This window comes from Callospermophilus lateralis, chromosome 3, assembly GCF_048772815.1.
Source record: "Callospermophilus lateralis isolate mCalLat2 chromosome 3, mCalLat2.hap1, whole genome shotgun sequence".
Classification (NCBI taxonomy): domain Eukaryota; kingdom Metazoa; phylum Chordata; class Mammalia; order Rodentia; family Sciuridae; genus Callospermophilus; species Callospermophilus lateralis.
The window spans coordinates 174,042,975-174,062,102 of NC_135307.1; the positions used below are offsets into that span (position 1 = coordinate 174,042,975).

General features: G+C 43.2%; 1 protein-coding gene across 2 annotated transcripts in view; it reads left to right on the plus strand.

Moving 5' to 3' along the window:
• The window catches only part of Tm9sf4 (transmembrane 9 superfamily member 4), a 50,201-nt gene that overhangs the window by 13,080 nt on the left and 17,993 nt on the right, over window positions 1-19,128 (plus strand). For both annotated transcript variants that reach the window (XM_076851680.1, XM_076851681.1), the window contains exons 2-6: window positions 8,626-8,739; window positions 11,067-11,166; window positions 17,028-17,196; window positions 17,298-17,427; window positions 18,481-18,604. In XM_076851680.1, the coding sequence (XP_076707795.1) occupies window positions 8,626-8,739; window positions 11,067-11,166; window positions 17,028-17,196; window positions 17,298-17,427; window positions 18,481-18,604 (637 nt within the window). The remainder of the gene's footprint in view (window positions 1-8,625; window positions 8,740-11,066; window positions 11,167-17,027; window positions 17,197-17,297; window positions 17,428-18,480; window positions 18,605-19,128) is intronic.

Sequence of the window (19,128 nt, forward strand, 5' to 3'; positions counted from 1 at the left end):
AAGGGCTGAGGTTGTGGCTCATTGGTAAAGTATCTGTGGGTTCAATCCCTGGTACAAAAAAAAAAAAAAAAAAAAAAACTATTTAGCAAATGAGACCATGCTATACATAGACCCTGAGCATCATACTTTTTTTCTCTCCAATAACTCACATTGGCAGTCCTTCAATAATAGTTCTGCCTTCCATTTAAGAATACATGACTAACTTGCTCTCCCCAAAAACTATGCCAAACATTTTTATACTTTGTGACTCTGATAGGTTAAAAATGAGATGTCATTATTTTGACTCACATTTTTAAAATCATGAATGATATTGAGCATCCTTTTGTGCTTAGCCATTTGAACTTTTTGTTTCATTTTGTTTTTAAACTGCCTGATTGTATTCTTTTGAGTTATGAGTTATTTGTTCTTCATTAATTATACATTATTGGTATCTTGAAGAAATGACTCTTTTGTCAAGTGAGTTGTAGATGTTTTTATCTAAACCATTTTTTTTTTTATTTCTTTGTGGTGTGTATTTTTTTTTTCATTTTCTTTCTTTATATGTCCTTTATATTTTTAGCTCCTGGATTTTTTTTCTTAGAAAACTTTCCATCAAGATTATTTAAAAGTATATCCATACACCAAAAATTGTTGTCATTGCCTGATACCTCATTAGGAATGCAGAATCTCAGGATCCACCCCAGACCTACTGAATCAGAGTCTGCATTTTAACAAGGTTGCTGGGTGATTTACCCACGCTGTCAGCTTTGAAGAATACAGCCTGTGCTTTCACCTGCCAGAAACTTCCAGTTGCCACCAGGCCTTTGTTACCTGTGTTTTTCTCTTTCTGGAACACTCCTCCCTTCCTTATGCCTGCCTTCCCCTAACTCTTAAGACTAGGTGTGTTGCTGTATACTCCCCAATAATTCCTATCCTCTTAACCAGCTGCTAGCATTGGACACCTAGTGGGATTGACTGGTGTCTTGTCTCTGTCCCCCTGTAGGCTAAAAGCTCCTTGTAGGCATCTGTGAGGCTGCTCACATGGTACTACCTGACACATAGTAGGTGGTCAATAAATAGTTGGTGAACTCATTTCTGTACTGGCTCAAACATGGGCTTTGGGCTCAGACTGCCTAGGTATAAATCCTGGCTCATCCAATATTTGTCACCTCTCTGAACCTCAGTTTCCTTATCTGTGAATTGGGAATTATAAGAGTCCCTTTCCAATAGGATTGTTGTGATGATTAGTTGTTAAATGAAAAGAACTAGAACTGATTATGTGCCTGATACATAATCAGTATTGAGTAAATGTCAGCTGCCATTTTTATCAGCAGCATCATTACATTCTCATTTTCTATTACAACTCACCTGTCCTCCATATTCTGGCTGGATGACCTTATGCAAGTTATGCAAGTTATTAATCTCTGACTCGTGTTAACTGGCAATTACCTACAAAATGGTGGTAAAAATCTACAGGTAGTTGTAAGGCTATGACTCACTGTGTGTGTGAAGGACTTAGAACCAGCAGGACTAGGTGAATGGTAATTGGAAGTTACCATGTCTGCCTCAGTGCCTTATACTTGGTATGTACCGAGCAACTGTCTTCTTTTTTATTTGTGGTGTGTCTTCCCCTTAGGGTGAGTATTATTCTCACTGTGGTCTTTTTGTTTTTGTCCTGCCTGTGTGGACTTGCTCCATTTGTTTAAGACCTTGGAACAAAAGTGTGCTGATGTCTCTCAGGATTTGGTTTTCATTCCTCTGCAACCTGAACTCTCAGAGAGCCCTTGAGTTCCCCAGGGCAGGGTCTCTCATCTAAGTTTGGAAGATTCTGTTTCAAAAGAAGGTAGAACTGAAGTAACTTCTTAGATTTAATTGGCTTGATAAGGAGATTGTAATCCTCTGCCCCAGCTTAAGTCACTTATCAGATGAGGCTAAAAGGTCTGGTGTCAGGCTTCTTAGAAGGGGAAACTCAGAACACATGCTTTTAGTTAGCAAGAATTAATGATCATAATGTCTCATATGTGATGGTAATGGCATTTCCACACCCCCCCTTCTGCATGAATATATCCCGATAAGTAAGGACACCAGCGCCAACCAAAGTTGATGGCCCAAAGCTTCAAGCTGAAGGATAGGGTTCAATTCCCTGTTTGTATTTTGGGGCCTTAGGCTCAGTACTTTCCACAGTGTATGATAGCCACCTCCCTGTTGATTGTCAGGATGTAATTTTGGGGTTTTTTTTGGTGGGGGGTACCAGGGATTGAACTCAGGGACACTCAACCACTGAGCTACATCCCCAGCCCTAATTTGTATTTTATTTAGAGACAGGGTCTCACTGAGTTACTTAGTGCCTCACTGTTGCTGAGGTTGCTTTGATTCTCCTGCCTCAGCCTCCCAAGCCACTGGAATTACAGGCGTGCACCCAGCCAGGAAGTTTGAAACATGACCAAAGAGAAACAGAAACCTAGCACCTCCTTTCCAAGGGGTGTATATCATCTAGGATAGACACTGCCACCTGAGCAGTGGTTCTTAACCCTTAAACATAAGATTACCTAGAGTGGGGCTGGGGATGTGGCTCAAGCGGTAGCGCACCCACCTGGCATGCATGCGGCCCGGTTCGATCCTCAGCACCACGTACAAACAAAGATGTTGTGTCCGCCGAAAAACTAAAAAATAAATATTAAAAAAAAAATCTCTCTCTCTCTCTCTCTCTCTCTCTCTTTAAAAAAAAAAAAAAAAAAAAAAAAAAAAAGATTACCTAGAGTGGTGATCCTTTGACTTGGACAACGTGCTAAAATGTAGATTCTGATTCAAGTCCTAGGGTAGGGCCTGAGGTTCTGTATTTTTTAACAAGCTTCCAGAAAATGGTAATACTGTTCTCCAAAGATCTAAGAACCTAGTGACCCTTTAAAAATGCTGAAGACAGGGCTGGAACTGTGGCTCAGTGGTAGCTCACTTGCCTGACATGGGTGAGGCACTGGGGTTCGATTCTCAGCACCACATATAAATAAATAAAATGAAGATCTGTCAACAACTAAGAAAAAAATGCTGAAGACAGGATCCTATCTCTCAGAAATTCTGACTTTTCATTGGTCATGATGACCAGTAATCTAGCATGAGACTTTGGCATGGGTAGTTTTTTGTTTTTTTTGATACTAGGGATTGAACCCAGGACCTCCTCACACATGCCAAGCAAGTGCTCTACCACTGAGCTATGTCCCCAGCGCTTGGGATAATTTTTTTTTTTTTTTTTTTTTTTTTTTTTGAGGAAGAATGTCATTAAGTTGCTCAAGTTGAGATCTCAAATTTATGATCCCCCTGCCTTTGCCTCCAAAAAACTGGGATTATATGTATGGGCCTGGCTTAGCATGTAGTTTTTAAGCTCCCCAGGTTACTCTGAAATGTACAGGGCAGAGAACCACCATCCTAGACACACAGATAAGGTGTAGAGATGGTATTCTCAGAGATTTTCAATCTAGGTGCTTCTACAAGTAGAAAGGTAAGAGGTGTGAACAATTCCTTAAGTAATGTGAGGTGGGTTGTTTTGTTTCGTTTTATGTGTTTGTGTGTGTGTGCGTGTGTGTGTGTGCACGCGTGCTAAGATATGAACCCAGGGACACTTTACCAGCCCTTTTTTTTTTTCTCATTTTGAGACAGGTCTTGTTAAGTTACTTAGGGCCTCAGTAAGTTGCTGAGGCTGGACTCAAACTGGTTATCCTCCTGCCTCAGCCTCCTGAGCTGCTGGGATTACTGTCAGTATCACCACTATACCTGGCAGTTTTTTTTTTTTTTTTTTTTTTTTTGAGGGAAACAGGGAAGATTAAGAACCACAGTATTAAGCCTGTGTGTGAATGGATGGTTTCATATTTTAATAGATCAGAGTTTGGTTGGTGTTTAATAAGGATTTATTGAGCACCCTAATCAACAAAGCTAGAAGAGCTACTAGTGCAGGGAGAGAGATGGCAGATACTGAAATGGCCATAACTAAACGTGAAAAGTGCCATAATAGCACCTTAAACAAGTAGAGAATTGAGTATTTCTCACTTAAGCAGCAATCTTCAGAAGTATATATAGGTGTGAAAGTTCACTTGGGCATCAGGTGATGTTTCCATTCTCTTTCCTCTAGTGTCATAGAGATATTTATAAAGCACCTTGAAAAGTAAGGAAGAAACATTTCATCCGGACCTCCACGGGGCGGTAGGACTTGATCAAGCAAGGTGGAGTGTCTAAAACAAAGCGAGCCCACCAGTGTGCTCTCCAGGCCAGGAACATTTCCTGGATCTCCCCAAGGCTTCGAAAGAAAAGGTGGGACATGCTGCTGGAAAGTCGTCCTAGGGCCAGCAGGAAGATGTTCTTCGTGCCAAAATCATATTACTTGAACCTGAACATGCACACAGTGACGTTTTCTTTGGCCTCATTTTTTTCTGAAGTTATATAAATACTATATAATTTTTTTAGAAAAAACAGATACATAAAGAAAGAAAAAAATCCATCACTCAATTCACTTAAATAATGCTGTGGGAAACCCCTTTTAGATTTTGTCATACTTGCCATATGTTTTTGAACATGACTAGAAATAGAATTGAGTATATACTTTTGGGGGCTTTTGGGATATAGATGCCAGGTTGTCTCCAGAAATGTTCCAGTTTGTAATTCCTCCAACTATGTGAGAATACCATGGCAGTGACCTTTAATATCTAATACTAAGCCAGGTGTGGTGGCATACACCTGTATTCCTAGGAACTCAGAGTCTGAGGCAGTGGGATTGCAAATTTGAGGTCAGCCTCAGTAACTTATCAAGGCTCTGAGCAACTTAGTGAAACCTATCTCAAAATAAGAAATAAAAAGGACTGGGGATGTGGCTTCAGTGGCAAAGTGTCCCATCCCTCTAAAAAAAAAAAAAAAAATCTAGATTAAAATTAGATTTAAAAAAAAAAATCTAACACTGCCGGTTTTGCATGAGTATGATGATTAGTTCTAATTCTAAGCTGAATTTCTGAATTGCTTTTGGTTGTCAGTGTAAGTATTCAAAGACTCTGTTTGCCTGACTATCTATTTATCTAGCTATCTTTTCTATTTATTTCTCTTTATGTGGTGCTGAGGATCAAACCCAGCGCCCTCTGTATGTGAGGTGAGCACTCTCCACCACTGAACTACAACCTCAGCCCAGCCACAAGCCCTTTTTTATATTTTGAGTCAGGTCTTTCTGAGTTGCTCAGGGCCTTGCTAAGTTGATGAGCCTGGCTTTGAACTCACAATCCTCCTGCCTCAGCCTCCCAAGCCCCTGGAATTACATACACGTGTGCGCCACTGTACCTGGCTCACAAACTCAAGTTTATTATGGAGATATTCCTTGTAATTTTTTGCCTCCCTTGATCCTTCCTCTAAGACAAATTAGTTTGCTAGTAGTATCTTTATGTGACAATTGTTTTCTGCATTTTCAAAAATTGAGTTTTTTAAGCGACTTTCGAATGGCAGTTTATGCCAGTAACACAGGATTTGTCCTCCTTATATCTTGGCTAACCAGAATTCAAATATAGAGGGAAATTAGAGAAAAAAGCAGGACAATGTTTATTTCTCAAGTGAAACACATTCTAACCACTAAGTGAGTGTCCGTAAAGCTTTCAAGAAGGAGGACTAGAATCTTCAGATGGCTGGTCAAGTGGAGGAAATCTTCCCATGGAGAGAAAATCGGACATTGAAGCCAACTTTCCATTACTGTGAGAAAGAATCAAAACCTGTTTGTCGTTGTAGTCAAGGCAAGCCCCAGCGCTGAAAACCTTCCCTTTGTGCAAACATAGTATGCCTCTGGAGGGATTTAAAAGAACTGGTGGTAGCAGTTGTCCCTGGGTAGCTGGAATGGGAGGAAGATTCATTTTTCCCATGGATAGTGTTTGAATTATTCATTGAATAGGTTTTACTTTTTTAAAAAAAAACATGTATTTCTTTCTTTTTAAAAATTTTTTGTAGTTGTAGATGAACAGAATGACTTTATTTTATTTGTTTTTTTTTAATATGGTGCTGAGGATCGAACCCAGTGCCTCACACATGTGAGGCAAGTATTCTGCCACTGAGTCAAAATCCTGGTTATTTCTTAATAGCTTTTTCCATGGTATGAAAGATGTTAACGCTAGGGGAAACCGAGTGAAGAATAACATGGGAACTCACGGTGTCTTTGCAACTCTTCTGTAAATCTAAATTTATTTAAGAATAAAAGGTAGGATCGAAACCACTATCTGTAATCCCAGGACTCAGGAGATTGAGGTAGGATGATCGCAAATTCCAGGCCAGCCTTAGCAACTTAGCAAGACCCTATCTCAAAATAAAAAGAACTGGGGATGGAGCTGAGTGGGAGAGCACCACGACTGGGTTCAGTCGGAGGGGTGGGGAGGGGTTCTGCCTTTCAGTGTGGAATTCTGTCCCTTGAATCAATTTTCTACCTTCTTTTAAAGATTTTTCTGTTCTCCTATTCTGTCTACTTCCTAACTACCAAATACAGTATACCTATCTTGGCCAATGTTGCTATTTTTTATCAGGGTCAAACTTTTATTTCATAATGCTATTAGATACTAATAAAAATGTACATCAAACCTGAAGAGAAACACTGTGAATGTATTGCTTTTAAGACTTTTTGTTGTTCTTTTGTTTTTGGTACCAGGGATTGAACCCAGGGGTGCTTAATCACCAAGCCACGTCCCCAGCCCTTTTTTAAATTTTGAGACAGAGTCTCACTAAGTTGCTAAGAGCCTCGCTAAGTTTCTGAGGCTGGTTTTGAACTTGGAATCCTCCTGCCTCAGTTTCCTGAGCCATTGGGATTACAGGCGTATGCCACCATGCCTGGTACTTTTAAGACTTTGACCAAGCTGTGTATCTACAGAAAGTGCACTGAACTCAGAACCTTAATTTTTTTTGTCTTTGAGATGGAATCTCTCTATGTTACCTAAGCTGGCCTCAAATTCCTGGGCTCAAGCAGTCCTCCTGACCCAGCCTCCCAAGTAGCTAGGACTTTAGGCATGTACCATTGCCCCCAGCTAGAACCTGAAACTTCTAAGGCCATCGTTTTTCCACTTATAGTTCAGGTAAAGACACAGATGAGTGTGTTCTTGGCAGTCAGTGACTGCCTGCAAAACTGGACTTCAGAAAGATTCATAAGTATGTCTTTGGGGGCTGGGAATAACTTGGTGGATGGAGGGGCTGCCGCAGCAAAGTAATGAGTCAGCTGTAGCCAGTGTCTGAGTGGGAAGAAACTAGCATCTGAAATAGAGTAGCAGTGAAGGGGAAAAAGAAGGCAGATACAGAAACAATCAAGCTGGTGACTCAGATGTGTGGATGATGAAAGTTTCTTGTTAGACCAGGCAGAGGAGCAGAAGGAGGCAACTCTTCTAGTTCCTGGAACAGGTGAAGTGCTGATATTAATAGAGGGAAAGGGAAGCTTTGATGGGCAGACCTATTGAGGTCAGAAATTGGTCTCGCTTGCCTTGGATTCCCACGTGCATATCCTACATGCAGATATTTACTGAGTGCCTGCTCTGTGCCAGGCACTATTCATGGTACTGGAGAGATTATGTCCAAGTGGAGGGGACATATAATATACAAAGAAATCTGTATCATCCATGTCAAGTAGATAAATCCAGGAATAATAATAAAGTAGAGTAAGGGACTAGAGAAATGGGTCATGGGAACCCTAAGGACACTATTTTAGATAGAATCTTGTCTGAGGAGGTGACATTTGAGATACCTGAGTGAAATAAGGAATGTGGGAGCCATGCAGATGTGGGAGAAGCCTTCTGGCAGAAGAAACAGTAAAGGTGAAGGCCCTGAGGCTTAGGGGGAAGGGCTTGGGGTCAAGGGAAAGCTAGAGGGTCCCTGTGGCTGGAGCTGAGAAGGGTAGGAGGTGATGAGGCCTATTCCATTTTGGGAGAAGGCTCATAGAAAAATGGTAACATAGGAGCATCTTGACAAGGAGAGGCTGTTGATATAAAGAGAAATGGGAACATTATGGAGCTTTACTTCCTGTGAGCTGTAGTGGAAAGTGATATATATGAAGTGGTTAAAGGAACAGTGATCTAGGCCAGGCGCAATGGCACATGCCTGTAATTCCAGTGTCTTGGGAGGCTGTGGCAGGAGGATTGCAAATTCAAAGCCAATCTCAACAATTTAGCAAGGCCCTGTCTCAAAAAAGGGAGTCAGGGAGTGGGGATGTGGCACAGTGGTTAAGTGCGCCTGGTTCAATCCCTAGTGCTGTCAGAAAACCCACTGATCCAGAAGCAGGGAGGTGTGGCTCCTGTGTGGCAGTGTTGCCCAGATGTTGATTACCTGATCCATTCTGTGGCATATTTCTGGAAGTACAGAATCATTTTGTAGCTTGTTTTTTTTTCTTTTGTTTTAAGAGACAAAGTCTTACTATATTGTCCAGGCTCTCCTCGAACTCCTGTGCTCAAGTGTTCCCTCAGCCTCCCAAGTAGCCGACATTATAGTTGTGTACTACCATGCCCATTATTGGGGATTTGGGAGACAACATTTACAAGGGCGCAGCCTTCCCAAAGGGGAAGGGACACTGGCTCATTGGAAGCAGGCATGAGGGTAGTCTGCTGTAGGAGAAAGTTCACTTCTTTCCCCCATTCCATCTGTGCCTTTTCTTCTGAACAGGTATGGTTGCCGTGGTCCCTGCTACTTCTCTCGCTCAAGTGTGAAACAAACGCCTTCTACGTCCCTGGGGTTGCACCAATCAACTTCCACCAGAACGACCCAGTAGAAATCAAGGTATGTCTCTGCACTATTGGAGCCTCACTAGGCGGTCAGGCTTGGAGTGTGTGGTGAGCTGTTCGTGTCCATCCTGTGGTTATGGAGAACACAGATGACTGCCATTGACACTGAGAAAAAGAGAGCTCAGTGCATGCTTCCTGACCCAAAGTCGAGTGCCCCGGAGCGTGCATTCCAGGAATTCTGCCCTGCCTCTTCATCTCTGTCTCTGTGTCTCTGTCTCTCCTATTGAGTGACCTCTCTGTGCTTCTGCTTTGCTCTGTTTCTCTCTGTTTGAATTGATGCAGATCTCTTTTATCTCCTTCTCTCTCTGTCAAGGGTGTGTGTGTGTGTGTGTGTGTGTGTCTCCACGTCCATCTCTGTCTCTTGTCTCACTCCACTTGCCTCTTCTTATGTGCCTTTTCTGACTCCCTCTTTAATCTGCTCCATCCTCCTCTCATTTACTGGCTTTCTCTGTGGAACTCATAGCATCTGCTCATATTGTTTATATATTGTAAGTATCTTCCTTAGAGACAGACTCCTCGTATCTTGAGAAAACAATAAAAATTAAATAACATTTACTGAGGGTTATTTACATGCCAGGTTTTGGGCCTGGCTTAGCTCAGGATGTCCCCTACCTAAGAATGCTCTGAGGCAAAGTATGTTTTACAGATTTTCTGTACATTTTATAGATACGGACATGGCCCGGGCAAATGAACCAGTTTCCCAAGGTCACATGGTTAAGAAAGATACAGAATGTATTTCAGGCCCCATCTCTTTACCATTGCAATACTTTCTCCCACTGACACCCAAGGTTTTTCTAAGCTACTGGAGGCAAGACCTGACCTCAACTAACATGAAGCTACTTATTCACATCATTTATCCCACTTAGTATGAATGTTTTTACATTTCTCTTCACAAATAGTCATGGACCATGAGGTACTACTCCGGACCCATCTGGGGATGTTATGAAACCCATGCCACATTGCCTATTTGAAGTTCAAAAAATGCCTAATTCCAAAGCAAGAGTTTTAAATAAATAGACCTAGAATTCTAAAATTATTTATATTTTTTGATGATATGAAGAATGGTGGGTAGCTTCCAAATTATAAAGATAATTTTTGTTAGATATTAAAATTTTTTTTTTTTTTGCTTTATTTTATTTATTTATTTATGGTGCTGGGGATTGAACCCAGGGCCTTATGTGCAAGTTAGTAGTCTACCAACTGAGATAATATCCCCAGCTCCACTATTTTTGAGGATTCCCGTATGGGTTTTCTGTGACTGGTGCACTTTCTGAAGCTGTGTTCTGTGTACTTGCATCATTTCCTGTTCATGTTCCTGCATCTTATACCTCATTCTCAATGGCTACACAGTATTGAATTGAATGAAAATATGGTAGCCTATTGATGGGTTGGTTTTCTCATTCAGCAGACATTTAGTAGCACCTACTCTGCCTTATTCTTAAGGCACAAGGGTTATTAACAAGATGACCAAAACACCTGTGATTCTTGCCCTCCTGGAATTTAAATCTTAGCTTCTGTTTCATAAAACAGAATCATTGCTCTTTTGGCAGACAGGGGGTGAGACAACCAGGGATTGAACTCAGGGGCATTCAACCACTGAGCCACATCCCCAGCCCTATTTTGTATTCTATTTAGAGATAGGGTCTCACCTCGATTTTGCTAAGGCTGGCTTTGAACCGATGATCCTCCTGCTTTAGCCTCACTCTGGCATTACAGGTGTACTGGGATTTTAGGCATGCACCACCACACCAAGCTGAATCATTGCATTTTTATTTGATATGTTGTAAAGGAAACTGAGAGGGTTGGAACTGGGAAAGATGGGGAATTCCTTTAGGTGGATTAGTTAGGGAAGGACTCACAGATGAGGGCATTCAAAATGCATGAAGTCATTAGAAAGGGTCAGAGAGGAGCAGCAGGATGAATTCTTGAGGCAGGGGAGTAAGAAGGCCATGTGGGTATGAATAAGGAATGCCCTCTTTGTTCCTAGGGTTTTTTTTTTCTCATCTGGAATATTTCCTTAGGAAAGAGGCCCAGAATAAAATGATCTTTTCAAAGGATAGTAAAATGTTCAAGACTCGTAGTGTCTTAAATTAGTTGTGATTTTTAAACTAAATCTGTACTGCAGTCTAAAATTACTGAAAAGTGAAATAATCCAGGGTTATGGACACTATAGTAGGCCATATTCACGTCTGCTACAGTTAGTTTGCTTGGTGGATGATACTACCAAGTGTACTGAATATGTGTGGCTGTGGGGAGGATTCTTAGAGCAATTATCTTGGTTTCTGCTGGGTTGAGGAATAACAGCCTCTCTTCTCCTACCAGGCTGTGAAGCTTACCAGCTCTCGAACTCAGCTGCCTTATGAATACTACTCATTGCCCTTCTGCCAGCCCAGCAAAATAACCTACAAGGCAGAGAATCTGGGTAAGTTCTCTCACACTGCTGCAGCCTGCCCCAAAAGGGAACCCAGAACAATTTTTGCAATGATAATAGCCGTTGACCCTTATCTAGACACTGTTGCTCATAGTTTCTGTGCCTGTTAGCTTATCTAATCTTCATAGCAGCTCTTGGGGGAGGGGAGTTGCAGTTTTCATTCCCATTTTGCAGATTATGTGATTTGCCTTTGGTGGTACCGTGAATGGCTAAACTGAGCTTTGAACCCACCCAGCTGGTCTTTTTCAGAATTGGAGCACTTGGCTTCTACTCAGACTGGCTTCCCTCTATTTCTAAATATCCCCTTCTCTCTGGTGGCTTCTGTCACCTGTTCTGCCTTTCTTTGAAAGAGGGAGCGATTACCTTTGCTCTAAAGCAAGCAGAGATGTTGCCATATTAGCTAAGCTGTTGAAGAGGTGCCTCAAATAATGCGTAAAGTACCCAGCACAGTGTTTGACACAGGTGTTCCATAAATGGTAGCCATTTCATTCTAAGTTAAGTAATTCTCCATTTGGCATCCACACTTGAAGGTGCCTGCTCAGGACAGTTTTTAGTGCTTCCTCTCTGCCTGGCTTGTGTGTTAAGTCCTGGAGCTAAGACTGGGGAAATGCTTTCCCTGACCTCTAGGACCTTAAGAGCCTTTCCTTTTCTCATACCTTAGGAAGGAGAAAAAGAGAACTGGTTCTTGATCAGGCCTCTGAAAGAGCTGTCTTCTCTATTAGGGCTCTCATGGCTCAGATACTTCCAGAACCCCCAGATGACAAGTTTGTCTACTGCCAGATCTTGAGGGTCCTGAACCAGCTGCAGGCAGGTCATGGAGCTAGTTTAACCAAAAGTGGGCTGCATCCCCTCCCCTAAATACCACCTGTGCATTGGCCAAGCACTGTGTTCTAATTATCTGTGTGCTTCACCTTATTAATTCTCACAATACCTATGAGGTATAATCTCTTAAGGAAAGTGAAGCACAAAGTAGCTAAGTCTCTTGCCTAGTAGACCACCTAGTAATAGTGCCACTTACACAGAACCCTGGGAGCTGTGGCTCCAGTTCACCTTTGAGCACCATGTTCTGTTCATTGTCCTGCCTGATCTTTCCATTAACTCTGCTAGCTGAGTATAATTGTCCCCATTCAGTATCGTATGTCCAATAGGTGGAGAAATTGAGCTTTTAACTCATTTTTTGTTTATTAAAGCCAGAGTTATTTCTGTTGTCCCAGCTGCCTTCTCCAGAAAGATTCACCAGGGCTATCTGAAGACTGGGCTTGTGTCTGTCAATGTTGATGGCGATTTATATTGTGGCATATGTGTTGGATCATCTGTGGCATTGCTGGGGTATGGTAGTAGGTGCTCTTAGCAGGTCCATGTCATGGCTTGTGGTTCATTGTGAACAAGGAATACTTATTGCCGGGCATGGTAGTACACACCTATAGTCGCAGCTACTTGAGAGGATTGCTTGAGTCCATGAGTTTAAGATCAGCCTGGGCAACATAGGGAGACCCCCATTTAAAAAAAAAAAAAAAAAAAATGCTTCCATATTAGAAATGAGTCATTTCAGACTAGTATGTCCTCTTTCTTGGTTTAAGTTTAATTTCTAAATATCAGGAAGTGTACCAGCTTACATGGTCTGTTCCTCTCTCTGCAGATTCTCCTCTCCTCAGGCCAGCTCCCTACTAGACCTTCAAGAAAGTGAGCAGTAGCATTGGGTGTGGGGAGAGAATGCAGGACATTGGCACCATCACAACTCCATGATGATCATGGGCAAGCCACTGTCCCTCTTAGGTCCTCAGTCTTTAAAATGACCTTTTAGCTGTAGCCGTACAGATGTCCTATTGATGGCCTTGCTGTCTACTGGGTCACTCCATCCCTGAGCTTTGCAGGCTCACCTTCTAAAATAGGACACAAGGGGGAGAGGCCTTCATCCAGGCTCAGCTTCTCCTTCTCATTCCCCTCAGGGGTGACCCATCCACACTTGAGGTGTCATTTGCCAGGGTGCTCATTTGCCAGGCTGCTGCCTTGCTCATTGAGCACTGCCATTGTACTTACCACCTTTGTACCAGCCACTCATGGCCTCCATCTCTGTCCTGATCTCTCCTCTAGGCCTTAAGTCTTGATATCTCTTTGGTGTGTCCAAACTGAAAATACCTTCCATCTGAGTTTGCAGTTTTTCCTGTCCTGCTTTCAGGTTCTGCCTGGTCTTAGAAACCTGCGAGTCTTCCTAACACGCATCATTCCCCCTCATTCCTCGTATCCAGTCTGCAGCAGGCCCCTAGATTTATCCCTTCAGTAGCTCCTCAATTTGTGCCCTCTGCTCCAGGCTCCCCTCATGCTCACCTCCTGCTGCATCCTCAATCATCTGCACGACTGCTGCCACTGCCCCCACCATCTTCTCACATCCTCTGTTTTCTGCACAAAGCAACTTGAGTGATTTTTCTGTGACCAGAGTCAGATAAACATCTCCCCCATCATATCAGGAATCCCTCACTGACTTTCATTGCTTTCTAGATAAAGATCGAACTGTGGGTGGCCCACAGGCCTTCTGGGTCCAGCTTCATTCCATCTCTCGCCCATCTCTCCAGCTCACTCTAGTCCTTCCCCAGCTCTCTTGATTTGCAGCCACACAGGCCTCTTTGACTAGTTAACTCCTCCCTTCCTTTAAAGTCACTTCAGGCACCACTTCCTCATGGAGCCTTTCCTAGACCCACTCCACTCTCCATAGCAGTTGTTCAGTATATTCTCATTTTGCTGATTATTGATCGTGGTCCAACTTCCCGCATACCGTAACATTGTCTAACATTGTAGCTTCAAAGCCTTGGCAAGTAAGTAAGTGTTTATGATAGAGAAACAAATGACTAGGTGACAAGGCAGACAGCTGTATCAAGCAGATCCATACTGGTATGCAAGTGTTAGAACAAGCGCACATGGGGGCATTCGTCCTGCCTATTGGTACTGGGCACTCTCCTTCAGTTTGCTCCAGTTTCACATCATCACAGTAGAATTGTTGAGCAGCTCAGGATGAAAGCTCAGTAGAGTTTAGGTGACCTCCTAATTGCTCAGTGCCTGTCTGTATGACATCTAGCAGCAGGTTACTGAAGACAGACAGTCTTGCAAGGGGTGTGCCGGTTCATTAAGCAAAAAGATGTTTTGGCTAAAAATGTCAAGTGCTTGATTTCACCCTGCTTTCTTCTCTGCCTAACCAGGATCTAAAGACACAGAGATAAACAGGAAATAGTGTCTCCCCTCAAAAAGCTCATGATCAGATAGAAGAGGCAGAATCACAAATATATTAACACAGTGTACAAAATAACATTGCTGGGGCTGGGGCTGGGGCTGTAGCTCAGTGGTAGAGCACTTGCCTTGCATGTGTGAGGTACTGGGTTCGATCCTCAGCCTCATAAAAATAAATAAATAAATAAAGATATTGAATCAACTACAACTTAAAAATTTTTTTTTTTTTAAATAACATTGCTGACATATGAAAAGGTTCAGGGGTATTGCTGATGATAAAAATGGTATCCTCCCCAACGGCATTCCTCACAGAAATAGAAAAAGCAATTATGAAATTCTTCTGGAAAAATAAAAGACCCAGAATAGCTAAAGCAATTCTAAGCAGGAAGAGTGAAGCAGGTGGTATCGCTATACCAGATCTTAAACTATACTACAAGCAATAGTAACAAAAACACATGGAACTGGCACCAAAACAAGCTGGTAGACCAATGATACAGAATAGAGGACACAGAGACCAACCCACAAAATTACAACTACCTTATATTAGACAAAGGTGCTAAAAGCATGCAATGGAGAAAGGATAGCGTCTTCAACAAATGGTGCTGGGAGAACTGGAAATCCATATGCAACAAAAATGAAATTGAATCCCTATTTCTCACATGCACAAAAGTTAACTCAAAATGGATCAAGGATCTAGGACTCAAACTAGAGACTCTGCGTCTAACAGAAGAAAAAGTAAGCCCTAATCTCCATCATGTGGGGTTAGGCCCCAAGTTCCTTAATAAGACACCTATAGCACAAGAATTAAAACCAAGAATCAACAAATGGGACAAATTCAAACTAAAAAGTTTTTTCTCAGCAAGAGTAATAATATGTGAAGTGAATAAGGAGCCTACATCCTGGGAACAAATTTTTACCCCTCACACATCAGATAGAGCTCTAACCTCTAGGGTATACAAAGAACTCAAAAAGTTAAACAACAAAAAAACAAATAACCCAATCAACAAATAGGCCAAGGACCTGAACAGACACTTCTTAGAAGAAGATATACAATCAATCAACAAATACACGAAAAAATGCTCACCATTGCTAGCAATCAGAGAAATGCAAATTAAAACTACTCTAAGATACCATCTCACTCCAATAAGAATGGCAGCCATTATGAAGTCAACAACAAGTGCTGGTGAGGATGCAGGGAAAAAGGTACAGTCATACATTGCTGGTGGGACTGCAAATTGGTGCAGCCAATTTGGAAAGCAGTGTGGAGATTCCTTGGAAAACTGGGAATGGAACCACCATTTGATCCAGCTATTCCTCTTCTTGGACTGTCCTCAAAAGACCTAAAAACGGCATACTGTAGGACACAGCCACTTCAATGTTTATAGCAGCACAATTCACAGTAGCTAGACTGTGGAGCCAACCTAGATGCCCTTCAATGGATGAATGGATTAAAAAAATGTGGCATTTATACACAATGGAATATTACTCAGCACTAAAAAATAACAAGATCATGGCATTTGTAGGGAAATGGATGGCATTAGAGCAGATTATGCTAAGTGAAGTTAGCCAATCCCAAAAAAACAAATGCCGAATGTCTTCTCTGATATAAGGGGGTAACTCAAAATGGGATAGGGAGGAAGAGCATGAGAAGAAAATTACCTCTAGATAGGGAAAAGATGTGGGAGGGAAAGGGAGGGAGAAGGGGAATTGCATGGAAGAGGGAAGGAGACCCCCTTTGTTATACAGAATACAGGTATGATGATGTGAGGGGGAAAAAAAAAAAAAAGTGGGTCACATTAGATTGGGTAGAGAGAAGTGATGGGAAGGGGAGGGGAGGGGAGGGGAAGGGGGGAATGGAAGGACAGCAGAATAAAATAGACATTATTATTGCTGTGGGTATATACATGACTGCATGACCAATGTGATTCTTCAACCTGTGCACTCAGAAAAATGAGAAATTATACCCCATCTGATTCAAATGTATGATATGTCAAGATCATTGTACTGTCATGTGTAACTAATTAAAACAAATTTTAAAAAAGTGGTATCCTTGGCCTGCCTGCTCTGTGCCTGGACTTTACTTGTCTCGCTGTAACTCCATTTCTCACTGTAACTCTGTGAGATGGGTACTGTTATTATCCCATTTTATGGATAAGGAAATTGACTGTTAACCTTGTAAGTGGCAGAGGCAGGGCACAACAGCAAATAGCCTGAAGTCAGTTATCTCTTTAGTACACGATGCTGCCTCTGCTCTGCACAGGAGACTGGGGGAGAGTAAAGAACACTGTGCTGATGAGGTCAGGAAGGGCATCTCAGAGAGGGTGTAAGGGAAGCTGAGTGTGTAGCCAGGCATGTGGGACAGGGCATGGCACCCCAGGTCCAGGTGTGTGGTCATGTGATGAGCTCTGATAGGCTGGTAATAGAACTCAAAGGAGGAAGGAAGGACGACAGAGGGCCTGTTAGATGGGCAGGCTGGGCACAAACAGATGAGACAGAGCATTGACCAGGTCAAGGCACTGCTGAAGTCCTGGGAAGTCCATTTTGCCCTGCCGTCCCACGACTTGTGACTCTGCTGACCTCAGCAAACTTAGGGCTGAGACTCTGAGCTCGATCTGTCTCTCTTATGGCAGGAGAGGTGCTGAGAGGGGACCGGATTGTCAACACCCCTTTCCAGGTTCTCATGAACAGTGAGAAGAAGTGTGAAGTTCTGTGCAGCCAGGCCAACAAGCCAGTGACCCTGACAGTAGAGCAGAGCCGGCTGGTGGCTGAGCGCATCACGGAAGACTACTATGTCCACCTGTAAGTTGTCCTCTGCCTCCTGTTGGCCTCACAGTCACTTAGGGGAGGGAGCTGATGGGAGAGGCGGTCCAGAGGGACTGAGTGGGGCCTTGGGTTTCCAGCATTGCCGATAACCTGCCTGTGGCCACCCGGCTGGAGCTCTACTCCAACCGCGACAGTGATGACAAGAAGAAAGAAAAAGATGTGCAGTTTGAACATGGCTACCGGCTCGGCTTCACAGATGTCAACAAGGTAGAGTGTCTTTGGTGTGTTCAAAGAGCTGGGGAGCCACAAGCACTGGGGGCCACAGAGAAGAGGGATACATTCCTTTCTAGGCTTATGACAGAAAGATGGGGTCAGTCCAAGGCATATTTCTCCCATCACTTCTAAAGGAGATGTTCTGTCGGAAATCTGCAGCCTTGGATAAGGCTCTGGTAATTCTGTAAAGTGCAGAAGGCCAGTTGCTAAAATTTTAGAATTTGTTTTTATGGAATTCAACCAGACAAATCTGGAAGTTCTTCAGTGTACAGAAGAGGGCCATGTAGCAAGCATGAGCAGGTGGGCAGCCTGCTTTTCTGGATCTGTAAATGTGTATAATAATGATATTCACCCCCTGGGGTTGTTCTCCAGGGTAAATCTGTGAGCGCTTTGTGATGTAGACCCCAGGAATAAGCTAATAGTGGCGACAGTGACTAACTGTTCTCTTCACATGGTATCCCGTTTTCTAAACTGAAAACATATTACTTAAGGAGTAAAGGACAAAAAGATTTCATTTGAGGTGCAGCCCTTGTACTTAAAGGACTTCTTTCCTATTTGGGAGCAAATTCACAGTGTGAGGCCTTGGGTCCTCTCGGTTGATTACCAGGGAAGCTTGTTGTGCATCCAGGTGCCACAGGGGAGGTAGGCCTTGGAAAATAGGCAGGCTTGAGCTAAGAGGAAGTGGTGCTGGCTTGCGAGCTGCAGTGAATATGCGAATGGAGGACTGTGAGGCAGGCAGGGGCTAGGGAAGCCAGGTGGACTAGTGTGTCTTAGAAGATGCTGATGACCAGCTCTGTTACAGTCAGAGGGTAGAAGGCCTTGAGTGCCAGGCTGAGGAAATAGGACTTTTATCTGATAAGCCCCAGGGAGCCCTGGAGAGCTTCGGAGTTGGAGGGTGATAAGAAGAAAGCAGTGTTTTTGGAAGGTTGGTACAACCAGGCATGTTGGACGAGGGGAGGGACCTAGTGCCTGGGCTGGTCTCTCTGAGTGGCTTCTGATTATTTCTTGGCTGCCAGCTGTATTGTTCTCTCTGTTGCTCTCTTTTAGATCTACCTTCACAATCACCTCTCGTTCATCCTTTACTACCACCGGGAGGACATGGAGGAGGACCAGGAGCATACATACCGTGTCGTCCGCTTCGAGGTGATTCCCCAGAGCATCAGGCTGGAGGGTGAGTGGGGAGGTCTGACCAGTGGGGCAGGGCTGGATGGGCCTGTGCTTCCCACTCAGTTTTCTCATTTCTCACCCCTGAACTGGCCAGTAGGCCCAGGTGTAAAGTATGGGTCTAGCCAAGAAGGGTCACTGTATTCCCAGAAGAGAATGTGGGTATCAAGGGAAAGTTGACATCTGCTATGTCATAGGCTGGGCACCCACCAGCTTACCACCATCTAGCAACCCCAGGAGAGTGTTGATTACCTATGAGGAGTCAGAGGCTCAGAGAGGTTGGTAACTTGGGTGAGACCAATCAGCAAGTGAGGCTTTGTTGAGCCTCTTCACAAGAACCAGGCAGCTCACCCTGGGTTGCAGTACAAGGAGTAAGGATGCAGGCAAAGCTGCTGGGCAGCAGCTGTCTTATTCCCCTCTGTGTGAGTGATTGGTACAGACTAAAATTGCCCAGGGTCAGCAGTTATGTGGGATTTTGAGATCCTAGCCCAGTCCTGACAGGCTTTATAGGACCTGATCCAGCTCCCCCTC